Genomic DNA, 23,760 nt, shown 5'->3' with positions numbered 1-23,760 from the left:
CAACTTGCTTAAATTGTCTTTTTATATTTTCTTTCCCAGTTGCCTTCTAATAATCCACTGGTGAAGATGTTGAATCTTCCTGTTCTTGAACATAGGTACTGGAATGCTCATGAATACTTATTTTCAAAACCCCAGAATGAGAGTGACAAAAGCTAGCCATTCTCTGCCATCATGGTAATCTACCAGATTATGTGTAAAAAAAAAAGCAAACGTGTTAAGGGGTTACAGTTAAGCATTGCAAAATGTAAGTTATAATGTGTACTGAGTTTTGCGGGACCTGCTGGGTGACCAGGATAAAATCATGCAATCGCTAAATTCTAATGTGCAAATAAATGAAAAACGTGCACATTCATAAGCAGTCGTGCTTTTTCTGGGCATTTTTTTCCCGGAACATTGTCTGATTTTTTGCTGTTGGCAGTCATAGGTCACTGCGTGCGTGCGTGCGTGCGTGCGTGCGTGCGTGCGTGCGTGCGTGCGTGCGTGCATGCTTCTCTTTCTCCTCCTCCTCAAAAGTATTTTTATATGAAGTTCTGCCCCCTCTTCATGCAGATACTCTCACTCTCTTTCTCTCTCTCTCGCTCTCTCTCTCTCTCTCCCTCACACACACATTTACCTTGCTGCTGCTAACTACATGGATTACGGTTTCTTGTTCCCCACAATAATCACAGCTTCAATCTACATGCTTATTAATAGGGTACTGTTTACATGTTTTTCCTAATCTTAACGTTCTCCTCCTTCCTATTTTCCCCTCCAGATTGTGTATTCACAACCAATGCAGTAATTCTAAACCAATAACAACCCTTACTTTCCCTGATCCATTCTTCTTGCAATCTGTAGTTAATTTTACTTTGAATGACCCTTTTAACCTCTGTTTCACAGATATTTTCATCATTCTGAATATTCTCCAATTAGCCTAGCTCTCTTAAAGGCCTTTTTAGCTATCAGCTTCCTCATTTCTCATTCAACTCGTACATGAACATGTATCCATAGAAACACTTTGGAATAATAACTGAAGACTCAAAATGAAATGTTACTGTAATTAACAGAATCTGCACTCACTAATGCCACATATGAGGAAGAACTGATCCCTCTCAGGTCAAACTTTCTCTATCCATTGTAAAGCCATTGCCTTAGCCATCACTTCACACACACTAGAGGGCGTTCACGGCCAAATAGACAAAATCTTGTCGCGCACTGTATAAAGTAACGTTAGAAGCCGTCTACCAATCAAAACCAGCGATGCGAATGAAAGGTAGTCACGGCAGACAGGAAGAGCTTTGGCCATTGGCTGTGGGGGCCTCATAGATATAAAAGGGGTGTGTTCCGGCGCGATCACATAAGTGTGTAAGAACAGTTCTGTTTCCGTTTAATTTGAGTGTTATAATCTTTCCCAAGTATTTGGAGTTTCAGTTATAGGCTATTTTGATAATGGCAACCTTCGTGACATTGAATACCGGAGCAAAAATGCCACTTGTCGGTCTCGGAACTTGGAAGGTTGGTCTCATTTAGATAACATGTAAACTATTGTTGTAACCTAATAGCAGCTCTGAAAAGATAAATTGTAGCTAAATAATTGAGGAAAGTAGATAACGTTACAATACGTTACATATTAGCCTTGTTCGCACACGGGGCCGCACCCATTACTGTTTAGATTTTAATCTCGCATACCAATGGGGATAGTAGAGATTCCAGTCTGAATTGCCTACTGTTTTATTTTCAGCCATAGTGTTAATCTATGTAATAATTGTTATGCTCTCATGCAGTGGTCTAGTTTATGTTGATGACGTGACGTCAACGTTTCACGTATGTTTAATGACGTCACTGTTTTACGTGAGGTTATATATGTGAGTGCGTGAATAATAAAACGTTTCTTCTTCCCGGTAAATGAGACCGACGGCGAGCGTGTGTTTCATTTCCGTATACAACTAACTTGTAAACCGGTTATCCTGCCCTAAAATGACAACGTCAACAGGTTATGGGCCCAGGAGGGACGTTGGAAACCGATGGAGCAGGTTGTGTTTCGACGGAGATGAAAAGAATTACGAGTTATGGGAGACAAAGTTGTCCATAATAGTATACTAATCCCATATGAATAGCCTGGACCTCTCCATAAATGCTATTTGTTCGGGGACATGCAAGCTGTTATGGAGAGACTATCGATGAGAGAGTCTCTCCATAATAGTCTTTTCTTTACCGCCTCAGCGTGGAGAACTGTTTACAGAAGAATCTCGAAGCTCTCAGAACAGAGTCGATCTCGTGTCTTGTTTGATATGGTAATTTTCATCTTTTGGGTTGCATGATCGTTGCCAAACTTTAAAGTGCACCGTGGCTTTTTTATTTATTTTATAGGTTTTTATTGATTTAAAATTATATTTATTATTATTATTATTATTATGGCTATAGTATAGTGGTCAGATTTTACTCCATCTCTCTGAGGATATTTTCTGTGCAACTTATTTTCTAAGGCAAGTCGGTCTGTGCATGCGGCGCCTTAGGTCGACAGTCTAATTCAATTTCCTCTTTCTGTTCATCAGTCCTCCCCGGGCCAAGTGGCTGAGGCAGTGAAGGCAGCCATTTCAGCTGGATACCGCCATATTGATGGGGCTTACATCTACACGAATGAGACTGAGGTTGGGGAGGGGATTCATGCCATGATCAAGGAAGGCGTGGTGAAGAGAGAGGACCTGTTTGTGGTCAGCAAGGTGCAAAAACATGTCTGTGTGCTTGCTATGACTCTTACAGTGACTGTTGTTTGCCCATGCATACCAGGTACATGTCTGCCTCAAGATGAGTTTGTGTGTGATAGACTGCTAGTGGCTGTTGACATGGAGCTTGTGAATTGAAATCCCAGGTGGGACCAATGAGCAGTATGTTTTTCATCCCGAGCAGGGGTCTTATCCTGATTGCCTGTTTGTAAATGTTTTCACATTCGTTTTGGCATTAGAGGCAGGATAACTGGAAGCCACTGTTAACAGAGCCTCTGTCTGCAGCTGTGGTGCACCTTCCATGAGAAGTCCATGGTGAAGGCTGCCTGTCAGAAGACCCTGACTGACCTGAAGCTGGACTACCTGGACCTCTACCTAATTCACTGGCCAATGGGTCTGACGGTGAGCTCATTATTTCAAGGAACTCCCTTGTAATACATTTAGAGTGATGTACATACTGTATCGATCAAAGGACTGTTTGTATTAAAACTGGACACGTATAACTACATTTACATTTTACATTTTTTGTCATTTGGCAGACGCTTTTAATCAGACTTACGAGTGCTTAGGTTCTTCCACAAGTTAAAGCATCACATCCATAACTAGAACTTTTTTTTTTTGGGGGGGGGGGGCGGGGGGTTGGACAAGAGGGTAGGGATATCAGAAAGGGGGGTGGGGGAAATCAGGAGAGAGGACTAAGGTACAGTTTGAAAAGGTGGGTTTTGAGTCTGCGTCGAAATAGGGGGAGGGATTCTGCTGTCCTGACAGTGGTAGGCAAGTCATTCCACCACTGAGGAACCAGAACGGAAAACAGGCGTGAACGTGCAGCTCAACTGCCAGGTGCTCATAGAGAGGGAACCATAAGGCGACCAGAGCTGGCAGACCGGAGTGGTCTAGCTGGGGAGTTAGGGGGTGATTAAGGATTGTATGTAAGGTGGGGCAATCCCCTTAACAGCCTGAAATGCCAACACTAGGGTCTTAGGAAATAGGAAGCCAGTGGAGGCCAATGAGGAGCGGGGTGACATGAGCCGACCTGGGCTGACTGGTGATCAGGCGGGCTGCAGCATTCTGAACCAGCTGGAGGGGCTTGATGGCACACGCTAGGAGACCGGCTATTACCTGCAGTAATCCAGGCGGGAAATGACGAGCGCCTGGACTAGGAGCTGGGTGGCTTTCTCTTTGAGGAGATGACGGATACGGCGTATATTGTAACTAAGGTTAGGCAATAGCCTATACAGTGTTGACTTTATTCTACCGCAAAGAGAAATCCTGACCAGAATAGAATATGGCTCTGGGTGCAATTGAAAACCCAGGTGTTTTTAATCTTGGATTTATGGTTATTCACCTGGTTTATCTAATGTAATGTCATTGTGTGTGTGTGTGTGTTTGTCTGTGTGTGGCTCCATGTTTATACAGTAAATGAGTCAAGATTTTGCCTCTCCCCTATTCAAAATGAACTTGTAATAATGACATTGCTGTAATTCTTTAGCCTGGGGCAGAGGACTTTCCTCTAGACAGCGAGGGGCTCACCGTGTCAGATGCCACCAGCTTTTTGGATACTTGGGAGGTGAGTGAAAGATGAATCAACAGCAATGTTACATTACTTTTGGCAGTGCTTGCAGAATAAGATGCTGCTGCTGTTTATGTCCCAGGGTATGGAGGAGCTGGTAGATGCTGGGATGGTCAAGGCCATTGGAGTCTCCAACTTCAACCATGAACAGATTGAGGCCTTATTGAACAAACCGGGCCTGAAGTACAAACCTGCCAACAACCAGGTAGAGACACATTTTTATTCTTTTAATATTACAGAATTTGAGAACGGTTATTAGTAAATTTGCTAGAATTTTTTTCCAGCAGCAGGACATGGGTTTGTAAGGGTTGTATGCGCAAACACAGACATGTGCCCACATCTGATTCCTGGAATTTTACTCCAGCTGATTCATGCCTCTTAAGCTGATTATTCAATGTCCATGCCACCATCTTGTTCACGCATACCATAAAGCAGGTCATCCATGACTTGTATGTGTTTACCACTTGGTAAGGCTGATTTGGGGTAGGTGAACAACACTGCAAGTGACTCTTAACACTCCCTGAAACCAAATTGGGCAATATAGCAAAATAGGAATATTCTGCTGATAGTAGTGTTAAGGAAAAAAAGATAATAGTCATTGCACTCATTTGCCTCTAAGGAAGGCTTCAGAAAAACTAAAATCCTTGCAGCGCACTAGAAATTCAGCAGTGGCAGTGCGCTGTGGCAGCCTCTTTGTAGCTCAAACACTGGGTCATACTGTATTTTAAGAATGTATTTTGGCTTGCGGTATAGCTGGAGCCAGGCTTACTGAAGGGAAATGAGTCTGTCTTCACAGTGCAGTGACCCATTTCAAACGATTCTCACTATACCTCAAAGTATTCATGTTTGTGTAGATTCCTTTTTTTTGTTGTATTTTGTGCGTATTTTTTGATCAACACATATTGCAAAGAGGGCCTGAAGATCCTCTCCATACCAAATGACTAAATTCAGTTGCCTAGCTCAGAGGCACAATGGCCTTATTGACAGTGGCAGACCAGCGCCAGTAAAAGCCACCATGTCTCCCAAGGCACAGTAATGCAGGGGTGTGATTATAAAACAATGTCTCCATTAAATCAGGTTAGTGTTTTTCTTATCCTTTACACACTATATTGATAGTATTAGACTTTTATTGATCTATATCCAATAGTGTTGGACTCTAGTTGGATTAGGGTTCAGCTATAATTAGATTACATTTTTCTTAATATCCTGTTCCCGAGTGCTTATTATTCTTAGTTTGGTCTTTTGCTTGTTTCTGTTTTTTTTTTGTGATAATTAAATTTACAGGGTTGCATATGAGCCCATTGCATTATATTTTGTATTATATGTTGGTTTCCCAATACTGGCATCAGAGTGAACAGAGATATAATGACAGAGGAGAGGCATCAGCTTGTGCTGTGTGTTCTCTGTTCAGATTGAATGCCACCCCTACCTGACCCAGGAGAAGCTGATCAACTACTGTCACTCCAAAGGCATCTCTGTCACAGCATACAGCCCCCTGGGCTCTCCAGACAGACCATGGTGAGCTGTGTATTGCAGTGCCAGTCTAGGGAGAGAGAGGGCTGGTGATTCTTGTGCTAGATTTCCTGTGTTTGTGGTCAAAAGGTTTTGTTTGGAAATTTGAGTGTACTATTATATGAATCAAAGTTTCAGCTCAGCCTTTTCAACATCTTACAATTTTTATTTCTGATTTGGTGCCATCCCATGTGAAAGAGTTTACTAAGCATACTTGATATAATTTTAGTTTTGGTATACAATACTATGTTTTCACATGGGATGAGACTTTGCTGAGAGTCTTTGTGAACCTCCATGCGTGCACTTGCTTATCTTTGGAGGTATCCATGGATATTGGACATTTGTCCCATTGTTTTTACTGAGACCTGGGGAGGTGACACCCTACATGATTTCCTTGTTTGAAAACTTGTGTGGAGTGTCACCCCAATTCCCACATTCATTTGTTGTACACTGGGTGGGACTTTTTTCAAAGCTGTGAAATGGGTATCAGGCTTTAGAGTAACTTTAGAGTAAGCTTTTGCTGTTTGTTCCTTCTTCAGGGCCAAACCAGAGGACCCCTCTCTGCTGAATGATCCAATTCTCAAGGCTATTGCTGAAAAGCACAACAAGAGCGCAGCACAGGTAGTGCTCCTTGCATGTGAATTGTTAGCTGAGGCCTGGAATACGCACGCCTGCATAGCATGACCTTTGACCTTTCCCCCTGCTTCCCACATCAGGTTTTGATCCGGTTCCAGGTTCAGAGGAATGTGATTGTCATTCCAAAGTCGATCACAGCTCACCGCATCCAGGCAAACTTCCAGGTAACCGGACCGCAGAATAACACATTTATTAGGGAAACGAGCAAATGGCCTGCTCAGTATAATCAGCAATTGGGATTGTTATGTCACACAACTGACAGGACAGTATCTGAAGGGACCCCCAATTAGTTTCCTCTCAGATATGGCTGCAACATGAATGTGTAGAGGATGTAGAACACATCTCAGAGTTTCAAATTCAGACTGAGCAGAAAAGGACGTAGATCGTCTTTTCCTCATAATCTCTTCATGTTTTTTTTCCCTCCCCCATCACTGCAGGTTTTTGATTTTGAACTAAGTGAGGAGGAAATGAAGACCATCCTAGGGTTCAACAGGGACTTTAGATGCTGTCCCATGCTTTCGTGAGTCAGGGGGGATGCATCACAGAGTTGGGATTAAATGAAATGTTGTGATTAAATGAAATGTTGTGATTTAAGAGAAAATGACCAGTCATCTTTGATCCAGTGGCAGTGCTTGTGATGGCTCACAGGAAGTCCAAACTGCTCTTAAAATCCACAGTATAGTATCATTATATAGTGGGACAAATGCTAGTACTATCAAATACCAATTTAGGGACGAGAATATCAGTAAACCGGTAAATTGGCCAGTCTTTAGACACAAGGCATCAATTTGAGGTCTTTTCACAATATGAAGATGAAACAGGCTCTGTATAGTTTTGCTTAGTCATTTTAAGGAACTGTTGTGTGGTTTAGTTGGGAAAGCGTTCAGTGGGCAGTACTGTGTCAGATGGTGACATCAGATTCCTCTTTTTTTTCTCAGGAGTGTGAATCACAAGGACTTTCCCTTCAATGCAGAATTTTGAGGCCAATGGGAGCATCAAATAATTGGTCTTTCTCCACATCTGCTCTCCGTTTGTTTCTCCGTGCTAATCTCACTCTTGAAATGTTGTCCCATTTTTAATGTGAGTACAACAAATTCAAAGCAACTGACGTGTTTAACCACAGTGCAGCCTACACGCAGATAACCTTGTTCAAAGGCTGGCATCCAATCTTTCTCTGTAATGGTTTAGGACAAATGCTTCTTTTTTTTGCTTTAATTAAATGTCATGCTTTTAATTAATGTCAAATAAATGTATACTTTTAGAGGGTTTGTGTGCATCTGACATTTATTTGCATGATTGTAACTTTTGGGTTGGAGTTTTCTTGATCTCAATGTTTTGCTACTAATCCTCACTAGGAACCACCTGTTATCAGTTGCAGGTTGAAACATTGTTAAACAGCATGGCAACAAAGGAGAGATTGAAGCCCTTTTAATTATTTGGGTCCTTTAAAGCTCGTTTGAAGGGGCTACATGTAGAATGATTTCCATTCCAGCCTATTCCAATGGCTCTTGATTCATTTAGTCAATTGTATACACTTATTTACAATATACAATTGTATATTTTCCACCCTAATTTCAGTGTCTTTGTTTTTATGTAATGAATCCAATATGAATCCAAGTAATATCTGCTTACTTTATTTATTGTGCAGAATATGAATTTGTGGCCCTCTTTGAAACTCTTGGAACTGGACACTCCTGCAATCATGCTAAAACACTGTCACTTTAAACCAAGCAGAATTCAAACTGGCCCCGCCATGAATCCGGAACCCCAAAGGATGAGTTGGCAACAGCAGGTCCAATCTGCGACATTTTATTAACAAATGTGCACATGGGGAGAGCATTTCAAGGGCAGTCCAAGCGAACCTCCTGAAACTTCCGGATACATCCGTCTTTATATCCAGGGTGCCCCAACACTCCCCCTGCCCAGTGGCCTGCTTTCACACAGAGGCCTTGAAGTAGCAGCACCTGCCTGCGCATTTCATCATTGACATCATGTAACTTTGACAAAAATAAATATTGGACATCATTTTCATGGTGATCTCAAACAATGCAAGTAGACATTGTATGAAAATAAATGCAAGGAGAAGAAAGCTACAGCAAGATCTCTCATTCTGTGTGTGCGTCAATCTGATCACAAAATTGGCTCAAATGTAGCACAAGATTTGGTACAGTCTGAACAATGTTGTTACTTGAATTCACCCACCTCTTGAGCTCCTGTCCTGCCTAGCACCAACCCTTATTGAATTTATTGGCCTGTGCACACACACAGAATGCGCACACCACAGCCAATTGTTAAGATGTGATAACAGGTTAATGGATAAAGGGTATATATAGTGAGCTCCACAATGTTTGGGACAACACACTGTTTTCTTGATTTGGCTCTGTATCGTATACATTTAGATTTAACCAGGTAGAAATGACAGCACTTTTTATGCATCACCACCTCATTTCAGGACACCACATTTCAGTTGATAAATCAAGACAAATGTCAGTCCAAAACATTATGGAGGTCACTGTAAACACTTCAATTTTTGCTTGTGACATCGATGTTTGCAAGTTTATTTATGATGTGTTATTTAGTCGTGGGATTAAAGTAGTAAGCGGTCACAACCGAAACTATTTGGAAGAAAAATATTAATATAAAACACAGAACATTGTATTGGAACATCCCTGCCCAAGCAATGTTTAGAGACGGCAATGAGATCAGCTCAATGGTACTGATCCTTCTTCCTCCTTCAAAGCCAAACAGAGTGCTCAGTACTCCGCATGGAAAGGATAGTCTTTGTGGGTTGTTCCCCTGAAATAAATGGAATACACATGTGATGGGCAGCAGAGAAAATCAAGGACCTGCAGGGTTTCTGAACAGATTTGGTTAATAGAGATGTGAATCAGTGAGAGGTGGCTGTTTGCTCCATCTATCCATACTCACCAAGGAATAGCAAAGAATCTCCAGTTCCTGTTGAAGCTCATGAGAGTTGCCATGTCATCCTCGCTAAGCTCAAAGTCAAAGACCTGTAAATGTAGTACACTGGATAGGGAACTGGGCTTGTAACCCAAAGGTTGTAAGCCTAGTACACTGGATAGGGAACTGGGCTTGTAACCCAAAGGTTATAAGTTTGATTCCAAAACAGGATGCTTAAGCAAGCTCTGCTCAATGTGAAAACTCCACATACCTGCAATACATTCTGGCCTTTCTGGCCCTCGTGACTTTTCAGAATCTAAATCTAAACTATTTCTTTCTCTTTCCTCACCTGTTGAGCAACACCTAATTCAGAACTGTAATACCTCTTTTCACTCGGTATAGGCTTTCCTGTACACTAAATTGTGCCTCGCGCTTTGGTGTCACAGCAACTTGGGTCTTTTTACCTGGAAGTTCTCCTTTATGCGTTGAGGTGTGGCAGACTTGGGAATAACAATCACATTCCTCTGGATATGAAAACGAATCAGGACCTGTTTTGAAGAACAAGCAGTTTAGAAGACTGTGGGACTAAACTTGGCCAACTTGTCTCAGTATGTTGTGCGATACTAGACATGCTTCCTTCCGAAAAGAGTTTCAGTATGACTAAATGAGGTTTCCGTGTCCCGATAATTCTTAAACCAAAACAATTAATACAATCCCATGCATCCAGTATAGATAAATAATTATACAAAAATGTTTGTAGAAAGATTTTAAATAAGATGATAACCGAGGTGCGGCCAACACAAAGGTTCCACATTGAAACCAGAAACAAAAAAATCAAATGACAAATGAACCAACGAACAGCTGCATTAACTTATAAACTAATGGAATCCATTTGCACAAGCAGATTTTGCATATGGCTCCTTAACTGGGAATATAATTCAAACAATGACATTTTGCATCAGAGCTGAGATTCTAGATTATTTTTGCATACCATATACACAGATTACATTGAGAAGAACACAAGATTTCAAAGTGTGGTGAAAAGTTTCTTAAGCCAATTTTGGTGTTTATTGAAGCACTGGCTATTGGGTTGTTCTTGCTTGATGTAGCTAAACACAAATCAAACTGTAGGTACGATATGTATAAATGTAATGTATGCTGAGGTCTTGTGAATTTAAATTATTCTGTATAAAATTATGAAATGCCAATATTCTCCTGGGCAGAATCTTAGTACCATGACCTGAGCACTGTGTATTTGTTAGCCTAGCAGTACATGGTTAGCATTTACTCTACCTGTGCTGTGGTCTTCTTGTACTTGTCAGCTATGGCCTTGATCCTTAGGTCCTCCAGTAGAGTTGGTTCTCCAGCTGTTGCACTGCAGAAACGGAGAATGTTATATACTGTGTGTATTTAACCCAAAGCCTGGGCTCAGGATAGGATACGTCTCCCAAAATGTCTGCTCACAAAGGTCTATCCGGAGAGCCCAGGGGGCTGTATGCCGTCACAGAGATGTCTTTGGAGTGACAGTAATCGATCAGTTTCTCCTGGGTCAGGTAAGGGTGGCACTCAATCTGAACGGGGAAACAGGTAGGATGAGGTGAGCACCACTCTGACACTGCATCGCTGGTCGTGCTATTGTTACTGGTCGACTGCCATAATGAGCAAAACCACAAGCTGTGAGAAATTGTTTTTTCATAACATTGGTCATTCTTAGTAAAAGAAAAACAGACCAGGCCTTAACTGTACTCCCATGACAATTTACTGTACTGTCTCTCACTCTCAGATGCACATTTAATAATCAGATCTGCTTTATTGGTATGGCAGGTTAATGTAATAAAAATTGAAATAAATATTTGTGTTGGAGTAAGTGAATTCACCTCAAGCACTCACTCATACAGAAATCTTAGCAGGAGTAAGTTGAAAAGGTAACGTGCAGGAGAGTTGTCATATAAGAGAAACCAACAGTAACAAGACAGCATTAAAATAATGATCTATTATTCAATTATAACACTGCCACCGGGAAGCAGGTGACAGAATGACTGAGGTCTTCTGCTGATAATAACATTAAGGTCCTGGGCTAAAGCTGAGAGGACCTATAGATCAATAGAAGAAGATGAAGCCTGAGGAACTGTGCCCTTTCCACTTCAGACTCTACCTGGTTATTGGCAGGCTTGTGCTTGAGGCCCGGTTTGTTCAGTATGGCCTCAATTTGTTCATGGTTGAAGTTTGAGACTCCAATGGCTTTGACCATCTTTAAATCTACCAGCTCTTCCATACCCTATACAACAAAATAACATTACCTTTGGTTTAATTCACTGCAATAATATAATATGAATGACCCTCAGTATTTCAGAGACATAGATTAAAATCTTGGACCTACTTTACCTACATACTTTACACAATAATAATAGCATCTTGAGTCTCAAATCTGAAATCTTGTATTTATATAGAAGGCATGTTTTATTTTCATTAGAAATATTGAAAAAAACAAAAAACAAGATTACTGATAAGCGTGAATTGCTTTACCTCCCACGTGTCTAAGAAGTCAGTATTGCTGGGTAGTACTTTTCCATTGTCATCCTGAGGAAGCAGCTCATCTCCAACCTCCTGTGATACAAGAGTTAATTCTTTTTAAAACATTTTCCCTGTAATAATAATATTCTCCAAGGGAGTACTGCCTTTGGAAGGAAGCTTCAGAAGACGCTTTAAAAGTAATAAGTAAAATTTTAAAATTGACTCTAAATTCAATAGGAAGCCAGTGTAACATCGCTAGAACTGGGGTAATATGGGCCCTTCTATTTGTCAAAAGTCTGGCTGCTGCATTCTGCACCTGTATCTGTATCGTCTGCATAACAATGAAATGATATGTGGTGATCTTGAATAACTCTGCCCAGAGGTAACATATAAATAGAAAATAAAATGGGTCCGAGGATAGATCCTTGAGGAACACCGCAAGTTAAAATAGCAGACGAGGAAACTGAATTACCTATGGAGACAGAAAAGGTTCTATTCGACAGATAAGAGGAGAACCATTCCAGTGCAATCCCAGAAATGCCAACCCAGTTTTTAAGTCTATCGATGAGGATTGAGTGGTCAACCGTATCGAATGCTGCACTAAGATCAAGAAGAACTAAAATGGATGTTTCACCAGAGTCTGCATTCAGCAGTAGATCATTAACTACCTTTAAAAGGGCAGTCTCTGTGCTATGACATGCCCGAAAACTCGATTTTTCGATTTTTGTTCATAAATGCTATCAATTGTTTAGAGACCACCTTTTCTAGAAGTTTTGAAATAGGCCTAAAATTATTTAAAAGTGAAGCATCTAAATTTGTTTTTTTAAGAAGAGGCTGGATTGAAGCGCATTTAAAATGAGAGGGTACACACCCTGAGGCCAATGAGCTATTTATAATCAAAACAATGTCTGGACCTATAGTTCCTAGAACATCCTTCAAGAGTTTAGCCGGGATGACATCCATAGGACTGGCGGAAGGCTTCATATCAGAAATAATATCATTAAGGTCTACCTTTGCAATGGATTCAAATGAGCTAAGTGTAGCAGAAGTATGGCAAGAAACATTCATAATGTGAGCAGAGGGAGTGATTCTAATCCTGATATTATCGATCTTTTCAATAAAAAATATTAAAAACCTCTGGCAGAGCTCAGATGAGGATTCAGAAAAAACATTCGGAGAGGTATTTAAAATGTAGTCGATAGTTTGAAACAAACATCTTGGCTTACGGCTATTGACAGATATCAAGTTCGAAAAATACTTCTCCCTTGCATTTTTAACTTTCATATGAAGATAGTCAACATGTAAATTAGATGTCTTCCATTTTCGTTCTGCTTGCCTTCGTTCTCTCTTTAAATTTTGTAAATCATTATCGTAAAGCCAAGGGTCTCTTTATGGTTGACTTTGACCTAATTTTAAAAGGAGAGATATCATCTAGTATGCCCAAGCATACACTATTCAAATGATTTACTAATTCCTCTGTGTCTAATAGCGGGGTACAATTAACTATACGGTTTTCAAATGCTGAAGAAAACATTTCAGCTGTTTGTAAGTTGATGAATCGAGAACGAAAAACACATTTATCATTTGTACATATAACTGGAAGTTGGACATCAAATAAAATGCTGAGATGATCCGAGACACAAATGTCTTTCTTCTCAAGGCTATTTAGTTCCAGACCAAGCGTAAACACTAAATCTAGCGTGTGCCCTTTATTGTGCGTTGCACCTGACACGTGTTGCACTAGGTTAAAAGAATCTGTTAGTTCCAAGAATTCGGTGGAAGCCGAATCTGATATGTCATCCACGTGAAGATTGAAATCTCCAGCAATAATCAATTTGTCATATTTTAACACCAAAAAAGATAAAAGATCTGAGAATTCTAAAATCCTTGTTTCCACACACGGAACAGGAGCATTGCAATACATAGTAAACATGAGCACTTCAAAAGAAGAGAAATCATTCACCGATACAGTGTTACATTTGAACGGACTTTTGTATAACACAGCTAAGCCTCCGCCCCAGTCATTGGATCTGGGCTTATTAAAAAAATTATATTCGGGCGGGCATGCCTCAATAAATTTACACTGATCATTAGAATTCACCCATGTTTCTGTAAGCAATAGTCACAGTCACAGTTAAACGATGTAATATAATCATTAATTATAAAAGTTTTGTTAGATAGTGATCTGATATTCAGTAGACTGCAGGTAATATGATCACTAGAAGCGACATCAGTCTTTTCCAGCGGAGACGCGCGATTCACGGGACGAAGATTTCGATAGTCAATTTGAGGGAAATGGCACAGTCTAGGACGGCAGCTGGACCAAAATGAACATATATTCGTGCCCGCATGTTTGTGCACATTTTTATGCCGCCTTGATCCTCTGTGCGTATATAAATTGTGATAAATCTATAAATGTGAAGAAAAAGATTGTGCATCAACCCAAAGTAATCAGGGAGGAAAGCTGGGCCTCAGAACTGAGCACATCCCCGAAGTAGAACAAACAGAATACTTACATTTCCAAGCATTTTATTTTGCCACACATTAAAGGTAACTGAACGCTAACGCGTTTCAGCTAAGAATTTCAATGGGGAAATGTACACATCTGCTAAAGCTTGGTCTTTCCATCGAACATTCCATCTCAAGTGCTTGGAAAGGAAAGTTTACTTTCTCAATCTGATTATTTACAGCAAGATTTATGATGCAGCAGATTGAGGCACTCCCTCCAACAGGAGTCTCATCTATGGAAGACCATGAATTGCATTGTATCAGAAATAATTAGCTATAGGTTTACTAGCAAAGCATATCCTCAGAAACTGGGCAGACGGATCATATTAGCCAGGCTCACAGTACCATTATACTATTGGTACCTGACAAGTGAAGCTACTCAAGTTACAGCAGTCCTCTGAGATAGATAGTGGGACTGTTGCTGGTTACTGACAAGCAGCAGTGTGATTACCTTCACACCCATTGGGATGTGCATGAGGTAGAGGTCCAGGTAGTCCAGCTTCAGGTCATTCAGGGTCTTCTGACAGGCAGCCTTCACCTTGGACTTTTCATGGAAGGTGCACCACAGCTGTGTAGAATAACAGCGCTGTGACCATTAATTCACAATAATTAGCTGACAAATGCAGGAGAAAACCAATGAAGGCGTTTCAACAAAATCTACCTCAAGGCTACAGCGCCAACTCATCTAGAAAGTCACAAATGATTCCCAGAACATCCAAATAACTGCAGGCCTCTCTAGCCTCAGCTAAGGTCAATGTTCATGACTTCACAGCAGTGACATCATCAATGAACACAAGTGAGCCAGTTCCAGTGGCAGCCACACACCCAAGCCATAACACTACCTCCACCATGTTTGACAGATGTGGTGGTATGCTTTGGATCAAGAGCTGTTGTCTTTTTGTCTCCACTTCACTCTTTCCATCACTCTGGTACAGGTTGATCTTCATCTCATCTGTCCATAACACTTTACAAAGTCCATTTTTGTGAACTGAAACCTGGCCATTCTATTCTTGAAGCTTGCCAGGGGTTTGCATCTTGTATTGAATATGCTGGTGTAGTCTTCTCTTGATGATTGTCTTTAACACACCTACGTCTACATCCGGGAGAGTGTTCGTCATCTGTTGAAGAGTTACACCGGGATTTTTCTTCACCATTCAAAGGATTCTTCTGTCATCCACGACAATGGCTTTCTGTGGCCTATCAGGTCGTTTGAGCTCACCAGTGTGTTCCTGTTTCTTAACAATACCAAAATTTTGACAAATCACTTTTTCTTTTTTGCTATGTCCCTGGCATCGCCTGCAGTCATGACACACACCCTGTGGAGGAAACATGAGCCTTTTGATGCAGTGAGAGATTTATTCACCTATCTGTCATAGAAATCTACTTTTTTTTAATCAAAGCTCTAACAAAGATTATTCTAATAGAGCCTCTGATCACCACAATTTACCCAGAAGCCTCATTCTTCCAGAAGTTACCATACCTACCTTACTGACAATGAAGAGGTCTTCCCTTGTCACCACTCCTTCCTTTATCATGGCACAGAGGGCAGCCCCAACCTCACCTTCATTTTTGTAGACATAGGCCCCATCTATGTGACGGTACCCCGTCGCAATGGCTACTTTCAGGGCTTCAGCCAACTGTCCAGGAGATGCCTTGACATTGAGGTGGAGGGAGAGAAAAATTAAAGAAAAATATTTTCAGAGAAATGGGGAGGGAGATCAATGGTTTTCATGTGTTTTAGATTGTAAATCATCAGATTATCAGTGCTCCATAACAAATCAGACACAAGGTTTGTCACACTCTTTGGCAGTGTTAATTTAATTACTTTTTTACATTTACTGTATTTTTTAAGTCAAATACATAGAGCCCGGCTGCAAGTGGAGTAGCTTGCTCATTCACACTCAGAATACAAAACATAGGGAAATCTACATTGAGCACTGGATAGGGATTCAGTGTATTAAGGTTATTGTTTTTTTGTTTTTTTTCTGTTTCTCAGAACCTTTTTTCATCTTACAATTTACAGTTTATTTTGTTTGTCATTGGCATTGTCTTTAAATTGCTTCAATTTGCTTGGGTATATTAATATTCAAATCCTGAGCAAGGCAATCACGGTTAATGGGGGTTTTAAACTTGCTCTGTCGGCCCGTAGTACTTCCCTTCCCTCAGTGACGCCTGGAAGGCAGGTGTTGTCTCCAAGACTATCGCAGACCTATCTGCGCTTTCATATACAAGGGGCGGTGTTTGTAAAAATGAGCCAGTCACACAGAATCATGGAGAGAGCAACTGTAAGGTATTGCCATACATAAGCAATATTTTTTTCGAAGGATTAGTTTAGTAGGTTTATTGCAGTTGTACGGACAAGCTGTCCACCAGCATGGCGGATGGGTCAAGGCCACATGATTTGTGACGCGTATTAAGAATATGCTGTTGCTGCATTTTTCAAACCTATCATGCATTTTGAGCTGCAGGCACTTGAAAAACCAGAATTTGCACATTTTTGCCTAATATGTGATTAAAGTTAGGCAAATTAACATACTTTATTTCATAATAGCTTCGGAAAACTAAAAGGTTCCAGAATGGGTTTTCGTAGGATAACTACTGTAATGAACATAATGTATTTAATAATAGTTTCGAGAATTAGCCTAACTGTGGATTATGTAGGCAACAGTAGCCAGGTACAGCGACTTTCTGACTTAAATTGTGACTTTCCCAAACTTAAAACGCAGAAAGTGGGCGTTAAGTTAACGAGTCTACTTTCGACTCTGTCAGAATCGCTAACATAACCACGGAGCGTCTATGAACGTAACACACTGCAAAAGTTATTTGTGCTTCCATGACTAAATCTCATGACAGAAAGTGAACTCAAAACACTGGTTTAAACTGGATTTGACACTGTATTTCCCTCATAAACATTAAGGAAAAGTGGATGCTTCCGCCTTACCCTCCACGTCCCCAAGCCCACGATAGGCATGGCTGCATTGTTGATTAACTTGATAGACATTTCTGTAGATGACAAGCCACAATATCTGATTTCTGTTTGCTGTCGTGGTTCAAATGTCAGCATTCACTACATCGCAACAGACGACCAGTGAGCTTAAATAGGACAGAACTCAAGCTTTTCATTGGTTAGGCTACGTCATTATGTGCGCATCGATACAACTGTGCTGTAAGAGGAATGCAGGGACTGCTGTTAAGTGGTTGCAGAAAAGCCTAGAAGTTTGGGTTTTTATAGCATTTAGTCTCGTTTGTTAAATATTATATATAATGTCCTAACTAGTCATGAACTGCTCTATCAAAATCACAAAAGTCACACTGACCACAAAACAAATTTTGCATTTTAGAGAGAGAGAGAGAGAGAGAGAGAGAGAGAGAGAGAGAGAGGCCCACCAGCTAGGGACGAGTTTTCTTTCAAAAAAGAGAGTAAGGAATTAATATGAACCAGCTGAAGAAGTGCAGTTCTCACTGGAAGACAAAAAAAAAGTATTCAGTAACATCACAACATGCTCTTTGGGACATGCTGGGATAACATGGATCATTTCTTTTTTTGCCCAAATTTGTGGAGACCATGCTAGCTGGAGTGTATGTTGCCATTACAGCAAAAGGGGGACATAACAAATGAAATTCATATACATTTTTCACAGATTCACTTTTCACTCAAATTGTTATGCTGATAATATATTTATATGCTGATAATATTTTCAGACATTTTCCATATTGGATCACTACTCAGCATAAATTTTGTGTAAGAGACTTGAACACATTCATAATCTATAGCAAGTTCATTTTATATAAAACAAATGGTAGTAAATATTTAATTTCCTGAGCACTATATCCTTGTTGATCTCACCTTGAATATTTACTGGTTATTTTGTGGTAATGAACGCAAAAAAAAATAGAAATATTTCACTGCCCCATAAATTAAAACATGTCCAGCTGTAACCAGAATTAGGAAAATACTGTTCAGAAACAGAATGTCCACTGTCTTCCATTTTAACATCTGGTAATCAGAGGAACTCAAGTTACAGTCTGTAGCTCATTCAATGATCATGGGTCATAATTTAAGGCATTATGCTATGCCTTGTGCACAACTAAGTAAATAAAATAACAATCATTATTATTTTTGTATTATTTATTTTCGGTGTTATGTATTCTGGGGTTACGGAAATATGTCAAGTCATGTAGCGTGTTTTGCTGCGTCATCGCGCTGCTTTGAGAACGATAAACTGAATGTCACAATCTGCAATTTTCCTTCAAGTGGGCTATGCGATTTGCAGCAAGGGTCTGGTGTATCTTCTTGTTCGTAGAGACCGAAGCTCATTACAGTATTTTCCGAGGACGGCTTTAGCCTAAAACCAAACTTCGTCAGAGGTACCTTGGAGCAGTAGCAGCGTCCACTAGAGGGCAATATATTTAAATCCCTTGTTTGTGCGGCTCACTGTCAGTTGTGAGGCTTGTTCTTCTTGCCACAGACAAGTGTTAAAAGAACGCGAGTTTTTAGAGAGCTAGGTGGCACCATAGAGTGTTTTGGAATCATATAGTAGAATTCAGTGGGTGGCACACTAGGTCAAAATTAACTTGGACAATAAATATCAGGCTACAGAATGTTCCAGTTTCTGGTGAGTTGATGCTATGTCAATTGAAAGTATAGCTAACGTTTGTGACACATTTGTCCATTTGTCATATTCTCGTAGGTTGCCGCTAAGGTTAGTTGGCAAGGAACCTGTTCTTGAAGCTAGCCTAGCTGAAACACAACGCAGTATTCCCAATGACCTGCTAACACGCTACGTGTTCGCTAACTTGCCACCTCACTGACATCTTATGGAAACATTGTTTAAACTCTGTTTAGATACTATGTGCTGACCCACGATGGATATTTAGCTAACGTTAGCTAGTTATTGAACATAATCGGTGGGAAGACTGATCGGGATTAAGGCAATTTCGTTTACAAGTTTTCCGAACAGGAAGTCGTCAGGTTCCCCTCAAACATTAGCTAGCCTAGTTGGGTCGAGTGTTACTGTGCTAATAATAATATTATATATTTATTAGTTGTAGTATTGATATTATTTATTACTATAAAGAAAGTCTCAAAGAAAAATTGACCAGGGACCTCTTGATTACGGAGTTGTAACTGGCAAACCAGTTAATATTGCGATTGTATAGGCTATTGTTTTGTTATAAAATAGTGATGGTTCAGAAGTTGGCAAATGATCATGCTTTATGTATTTTGTCATCCCTTTTCAGGTTGGTTTCACATTTGGAAATTTAGTCGGAATGTATCTTGCACAGAACTATGAGGTAATGTACAATAAATGAAGTCCTGCTGCTAATAAAATACAAATTTTAACCTAGACTACACCTACTTATTGTTGGCCTTGCTTTTGTAATTATCTAGTTTTTCTGCATATTCCCTACTTTATTCTAAGAATTGCATATACCTCAGTGAGCACTTTGTTAGGTATTTATTCGATTTATTTTTTCCACTTCTTAAGTCTTCTGCTGCTGTAGCCTATCCACTTAGAGGTTTGACTCCCTGTTTGACTCCCTTCTGCTCAACACTGTTGTAATGGGTGGTTGCTGTCACCTTCCTGTCAGCTTTGACCAGTCTGGCCCTTCTCCTCTGAACTCTCACAGACAACACCTAGGATTGTGATATCATTAACATGCTGCATCAAGCAAATTGGACTAAATAAATGACTTAAAATATAGTCAAAAGATATGTGCACTATTCCACTTTTTAAACGGGGTAGAAAATATTATTAATATTACATACATCCTTAATCAACTTCAACAAAAGAGTCCTCTCTGGTCTTTATGATTTGGAAATCTTAAGGTTTAAGCAGAAACTGAATGTAGAATGTAGCTCTTTATTTTGTAACATAATTTTTGTTTTTTAGCTCCCGAATATTTCAAAGAAGATCGAATACTTCAAAAAAGACCTGGAAGCAAAGAGAAAACCCCCAGAGTGATGGAGAAAGGAGAACATATTTAAGGCACTTGTATCAACACTCAGGAGGGAGCGGAATGAAGGAGGACACCTAGTGTGCAGGATATGGTTTTTGCCTAATGTTCGACCATCTGAGTCTATGGCTGAAACACGGCTTTCATAGGGAAAAAGTAACTAAAGATGGAACACTGAGGTCTAATTTGTATTATATGGACCATTTCTTACAGACCTAGCTGCTGTAAGTGTTCTGTCATAACTTTTATATGGCCTTCAAATGTAAAAGTAAATTAAAGAAATGATATAAAATGGGGTACGACAACATTTTTCAGATTTGTGGTTGCTATTAGAAGCTATGCGGAGTAAATTGGGAAAATTGTGGGGTTATTTTTTATATTTGCTTTTGCACAATTTAAAAGTTAATATTGTACTGCCAAGGAGATGAGCTGATGTTTAAAGTAATTGCCAAAATCTTATTTTAAACCTCTTATTTGGATAAACAGTTTTGCTGCTGTCAGTTGTTTTGCTATTAGTGGAATAAAGCATTTAACCTGCATCGGTGTCGTATTCCATGGATAAGAAAATGGTTTTCCTAGCAGGGTATGAACAATTATGTTTTTGAGTAAAAAAAAAAAAAAATCCTTACACAGGGCAAAGTTTCAGAAACACAGATTGACGCATTTCGCTGGCTGTGTAATGTTGAAATGAACCACCCCCCCAGACAACGCACCAAACCTCTAAGTGGATAGGCTACAGCGACAGAATACTCAAGTAAAACAAAAACAAAAAAAGGAAAGTGCTCACTGAGTATAATTTATAGTAAAAGTGGCGTAGCTATCATTTGCAGCTCGGCAGTCTTTCAATAAACGCCACTGTGACTCATCAAAACACACTCAGGAATGCAGGAATTCATGTCCTCATTGCTTGACATTATATATATATATATATATATATATATATATATATATAAACATTAAAAGGATTCGGTGCAATCAAATCGTTCATTTGAAATCATTGCAGTATTTGTAGTACACTGGTGCTTGCAATAGTCCAGGTTCAACACATTAGGGTTAAGTTCTTAATTATATAGAGAAGTAGGAGGGAATGTACTACTACTTGTTTTAAACAAATGCAGGTGTCTGTCTTCATTAATTCATACTTCCATTAGGTATTAAGACCACACAATGTATTCGGATTGATGAGTATTCGCAGATGATTATTCTTACAGTTTTTTACAATCGTTTTCACACTTGTCTCAATACCATGTCCACTTTTTCAAAACACTTAACACATTCACCATATCATTAGACTATGTGAACTAAACTGGATATTTTTGCATTGCTTTCATACTGAAGGCATTCAATCACCACTTCTTCCAAAGTTCATGAATACCTCTCTCAGTCAGTGTTCACTACCAGCAAATGTTTGTACAAATACAGCAAATTTTGCAGACATTTAGATACTAAAAAACAAAACAGTTAACTTTCAGTTCAAAACCCAATAAAATTCTAATCGTTGTGGAAGGAAATATGCTGCATTTTGATAGAAAAATGAAACTGTATGCTTGAAATACGTAAAACAGATCATTCTGATTTGAGCAGAAAGTTTATTCCGTTTATTCAATTTTTTTGGTTTGCAGCCTTGTTACCATCTATACAAAAGTGATCATACTCATATATAGGGTAAATATAGATGTAGTTGTCACTGAAGACATTTTTCCACTATTACTGCTGTATATGTACCGCTGAATCACCTGGCTGTCATTTCAGTGAACTACCTACCCAGGTCTTTTTTGTTTGTGCACCGTTACCACATATACAAAAGGGGCCATCTTTGGATTTGCATTTGCATTCTTTAGCCTGGGTGGGGGAAATGGATGCAGCCAGAGGCAGAGGAAGAAGACGTCACGGAAGAGCAAGAACAGTTGTGTCTGATGAAATCAGAGCCACAGTCATTGATCATGTGGTAAATCATGGTCTGTCCCTGAGGGAAGCAGGTTGAGGGTTCAACCAAACTTGCCTAGATCCACAGTGCCTTCAATAGTGAGGATTGTCAGGCAAACCAACAGGTACTATACAGTATTTACAGCATTCTGAGTTCAATTGATGTGTATATTATAGCAGTACTGTGATTTGGGAAGTCTCCAGAAAAAGCTGATGTATCACTGCACATTTGTCTTTGACTCACTACAGGACCCAGCGGTTACCTCACACAGGGGGAAGGGGAAGAATATTTACACCCCAACAGGAGGATACAATAGTTGGGATGGTCATTGTCAACAACAGCATCAGGCTAAGAGAAATATGCAACAACATAATCGCAGACAACAACATATTTCCAAACACTGACAGTGTAAGCACTACAACCATTTCAAGAGTGCTACAATAACATCAGATCAGGATGAAATAGTTGTACACTGTCCCATATGACAGGAACTCTGAGGGTGTCAAGGAACTCAGATACCAATATGAAGTTTATGAAGGTATATGTGAAGGTTTAGGACTACCACCCACCTGAACAGATGTCACTTCTAGATGCAATGGCTGCTGGGTGTATGGACATAACAGTGGAACACATCCAGGGCTGGTGTATAGCAAGAGATAACATTCGGAGTGATGTTGATGAAAATCTATGGCCAAATGCAGAGGACAGGATGGATGGGCCAGGCCAACAGTAGACTTCTGATACTGACAGGCAGACAATATATGTGCGAATTACTGTATATAGTGAAAATATTGCTTTTTGGTATGTATTTGTTATTGATTGTAATGTATTTTGAGTAATTGATTGTATTGTTTTTTTTTCTTTTTTCTGAATTACAGTATATTGCATTGTGAGAGCAAATGCCAAATACTGTAAACCCTCTGAAGAATACTGTTGCTTTTGTGATTTGTTTCTTTATCATATATTGTTTTACATTACACAGTAAAAATAGTTATTCTGGGTTTCCAATATAGTATAACATTAATTAATTTACAGTTTACTGTAAATTTACCACACTCAGTCATGACATCTATTGTGAGAGGCAAACCAACAGATCAAATGTTTCTTTAGCTACTTGGCTTGAAATATTTGTGGATGCAAAAATAGAGGAAAGGGAAACACATAATATATGTATTTAGCAATGCTCCAAGTTGTTTGTGTTTTGTAGTTCATTGAACATTGAGTGACAAAGTGGTCTTATGGAAGAAAGCATGTGCTATAGTTATGGCAGCAAGAGTCACTTTTGGGTGAAATATTAAGTGTTTTGGTGGTTGAAGTGCATTTTGAACCAAATGTTAACTGATCTGCTCAGGTGTGTGTTTCAAAAGCACACTGTGTGAAGAGTTTTGAAAAAGTGGACATGGTATTGAGACAAGTGTGAAAACGATTGTTAAAAACTGTAACATTTTTGCAATATGGTTTCGTAGTTGTTTTTTGTATACAGTGTATCCACCAGGGAGCGCTATGTTTTTATAATGAAACACTTCCTG

General features: G+C 39.6%; 3 protein-coding genes across 7 annotated transcripts; 2 read left to right on the top strand and 1 right to left on the bottom strand.

The window, feature by feature from the left end:
• The first annotated feature begins 1,298 nt into the window (after positions 1 to 1,298).
• LOC133135618 (aldo-keto reductase family 1 member B1-like) lies at positions 1,299 to 8,516 on the top strand. 4 transcript variants are annotated; one of them, XR_009709419.1, is made up of 11 exons: positions 1,870 to 2,273; positions 2,535 to 2,702; positions 2,991 to 3,107; positions 4,195 to 4,272; positions 4,358 to 4,480; positions 5,687 to 5,793; positions 6,327 to 6,408; positions 6,504 to 6,587; positions 6,861 to 6,943; positions 7,362 to 7,503; positions 8,158 to 8,516. XR_009709419.1 is itself a non-coding variant. In XM_061252772.1 (10 exons), exons 1-10 carry the CDS (start codon positions 1,429 to 1,431, stop codon positions 7,402 to 7,404), a joined length of 951 nt encoding a protein of 316 aa, XP_061108756.1. In that variant the 5' UTR covers positions 1,299 to 1,428; the 3' UTR covers positions 7,405 to 7,689. The 4 variants fall into 4 exon arrangements, 2 of the variants coding, with proteins under 2 accessions (XP_061108756.1, XP_061108755.1); XR_009709418.1 differs by having other exon boundaries at positions 8,072 to 8,516; XM_061252772.1 differs by lacking the exons at positions 1,870 to 2,273; positions 8,158 to 8,516 and adding an exon at positions 1,299 to 1,494 and having other exon boundaries at positions 7,362 to 7,689.
• On the bottom strand, positions 8,217 to 17,454 carry LOC133135619 (aldo-keto reductase family 1 member B1-like). Of its 2 annotated transcripts, XM_061252773.1 has the most exons (10): positions 17,288 to 17,454; positions 15,831 to 15,998; positions 14,798 to 14,914; positions 11,851 to 11,931; positions 11,480 to 11,602; positions 10,789 to 10,895; positions 10,618 to 10,699; positions 9,789 to 9,872; positions 9,352 to 9,434; positions 8,217 to 9,219 (listed from the first exon to the last, which is right to left on the bottom strand). In XM_061252773.1, the coding sequence occupies exons 1-10, from the start codon at positions 17,408 to 17,410 to the stop codon at positions 9,177 to 9,179; spliced, it is 1,011 nt and encodes a 336-aa protein (XP_061108757.1). In that variant the 5' UTR covers positions 17,411 to 17,454; the 3' UTR covers positions 8,217 to 9,176. The 2 variants fall into 2 exon arrangements, with proteins under 2 accessions (XP_061108757.1, XP_061108758.1); XM_061252774.1 differs by lacking the exon at positions 11,480 to 11,602.
• Positions 17,455 to 18,606: 1,152 nt separating this feature from the next.
• Positions 18,607 to 20,843, top strand: stmp1 (short transmembrane mitochondrial protein 1). The gene is made up of 3 exons (XM_061252790.1): positions 18,607 to 18,962; positions 19,588 to 19,641; positions 20,241 to 20,843. Exons 1-3 carry the CDS (start codon positions 18,948 to 18,950, stop codon positions 20,310 to 20,312), a joined length of 141 nt encoding a protein of 46 aa, XP_061108774.1. The 5' UTR covers positions 18,607 to 18,947; the 3' UTR covers positions 20,313 to 20,843.
• The last annotated feature ends 2,917 nt before the right edge of the window (positions 20,844 to 23,760 follow it).

This window comes from Conger conger, chromosome 8 (assembly GCF_963514075.1).
Source record: "Conger conger chromosome 8, fConCon1.1, whole genome shotgun sequence".
Lineage (NCBI taxonomy): Eukaryota > Metazoa > Chordata > Actinopteri > Anguilliformes > Congridae > Conger > Conger conger.
The sequence above is the reverse complement of the archived record's forward strand: the minus strand, read 5'-3'. Positions and strand labels throughout refer to the sequence as shown.

Bases quoted from the DNA above. Each gene is read 5' to 3' on its own strand.
- LOC133135618 (XM_061252771.1), top strand. From the start codon at position 2,133: ATGCAAGCTGTTATGGAGAGACTATCGATGAGAGAGTCTCTCCATAAT. The intron at 3,108-4,194 runs GTGAGCTCATTA...GTAATTCTTTAG, and splicing joins ACTGGCCAATGGGTCTGACG to CCTGGGGCAGAGGACTTTCC. The intron at 6,409-6,503 runs GTAGTGCTCCTT...TTCCCACATCAG, and splicing joins ACAACAAGAGCGCAGCACAG to GTTTTGATCCGGTTCCAGGT.
- stmp1 (XM_061252790.1), top strand. The intron at 19,642-20,240 runs GTAATGTACAAT...TTTGTTTTTTAG, and splicing joins ATCTTGCACAGAACTATGAG to CTCCCGAATATTTCAAAGAA.
- LOC133135619 (XM_061252773.1), bottom strand. From the start codon at position 17,410: ATGCTGACATTTGAACCACGACAGCAAACAGAAATCAGATATTGTGGC. The intron at 14,915-15,830 runs GTAGGTATGGTA...TATTCTACACAG, and splicing joins ACCTCTTCATTGTCAGTAAG to CTGTGGTGCACCTTCCATGA. The intron at 11,932-14,797 runs GTAATCACACTG...CTTGTATCACAG, and splicing joins ACATCCCAATGGGTGTGAAG to GAGGTTGGAGATGAGCTGCT.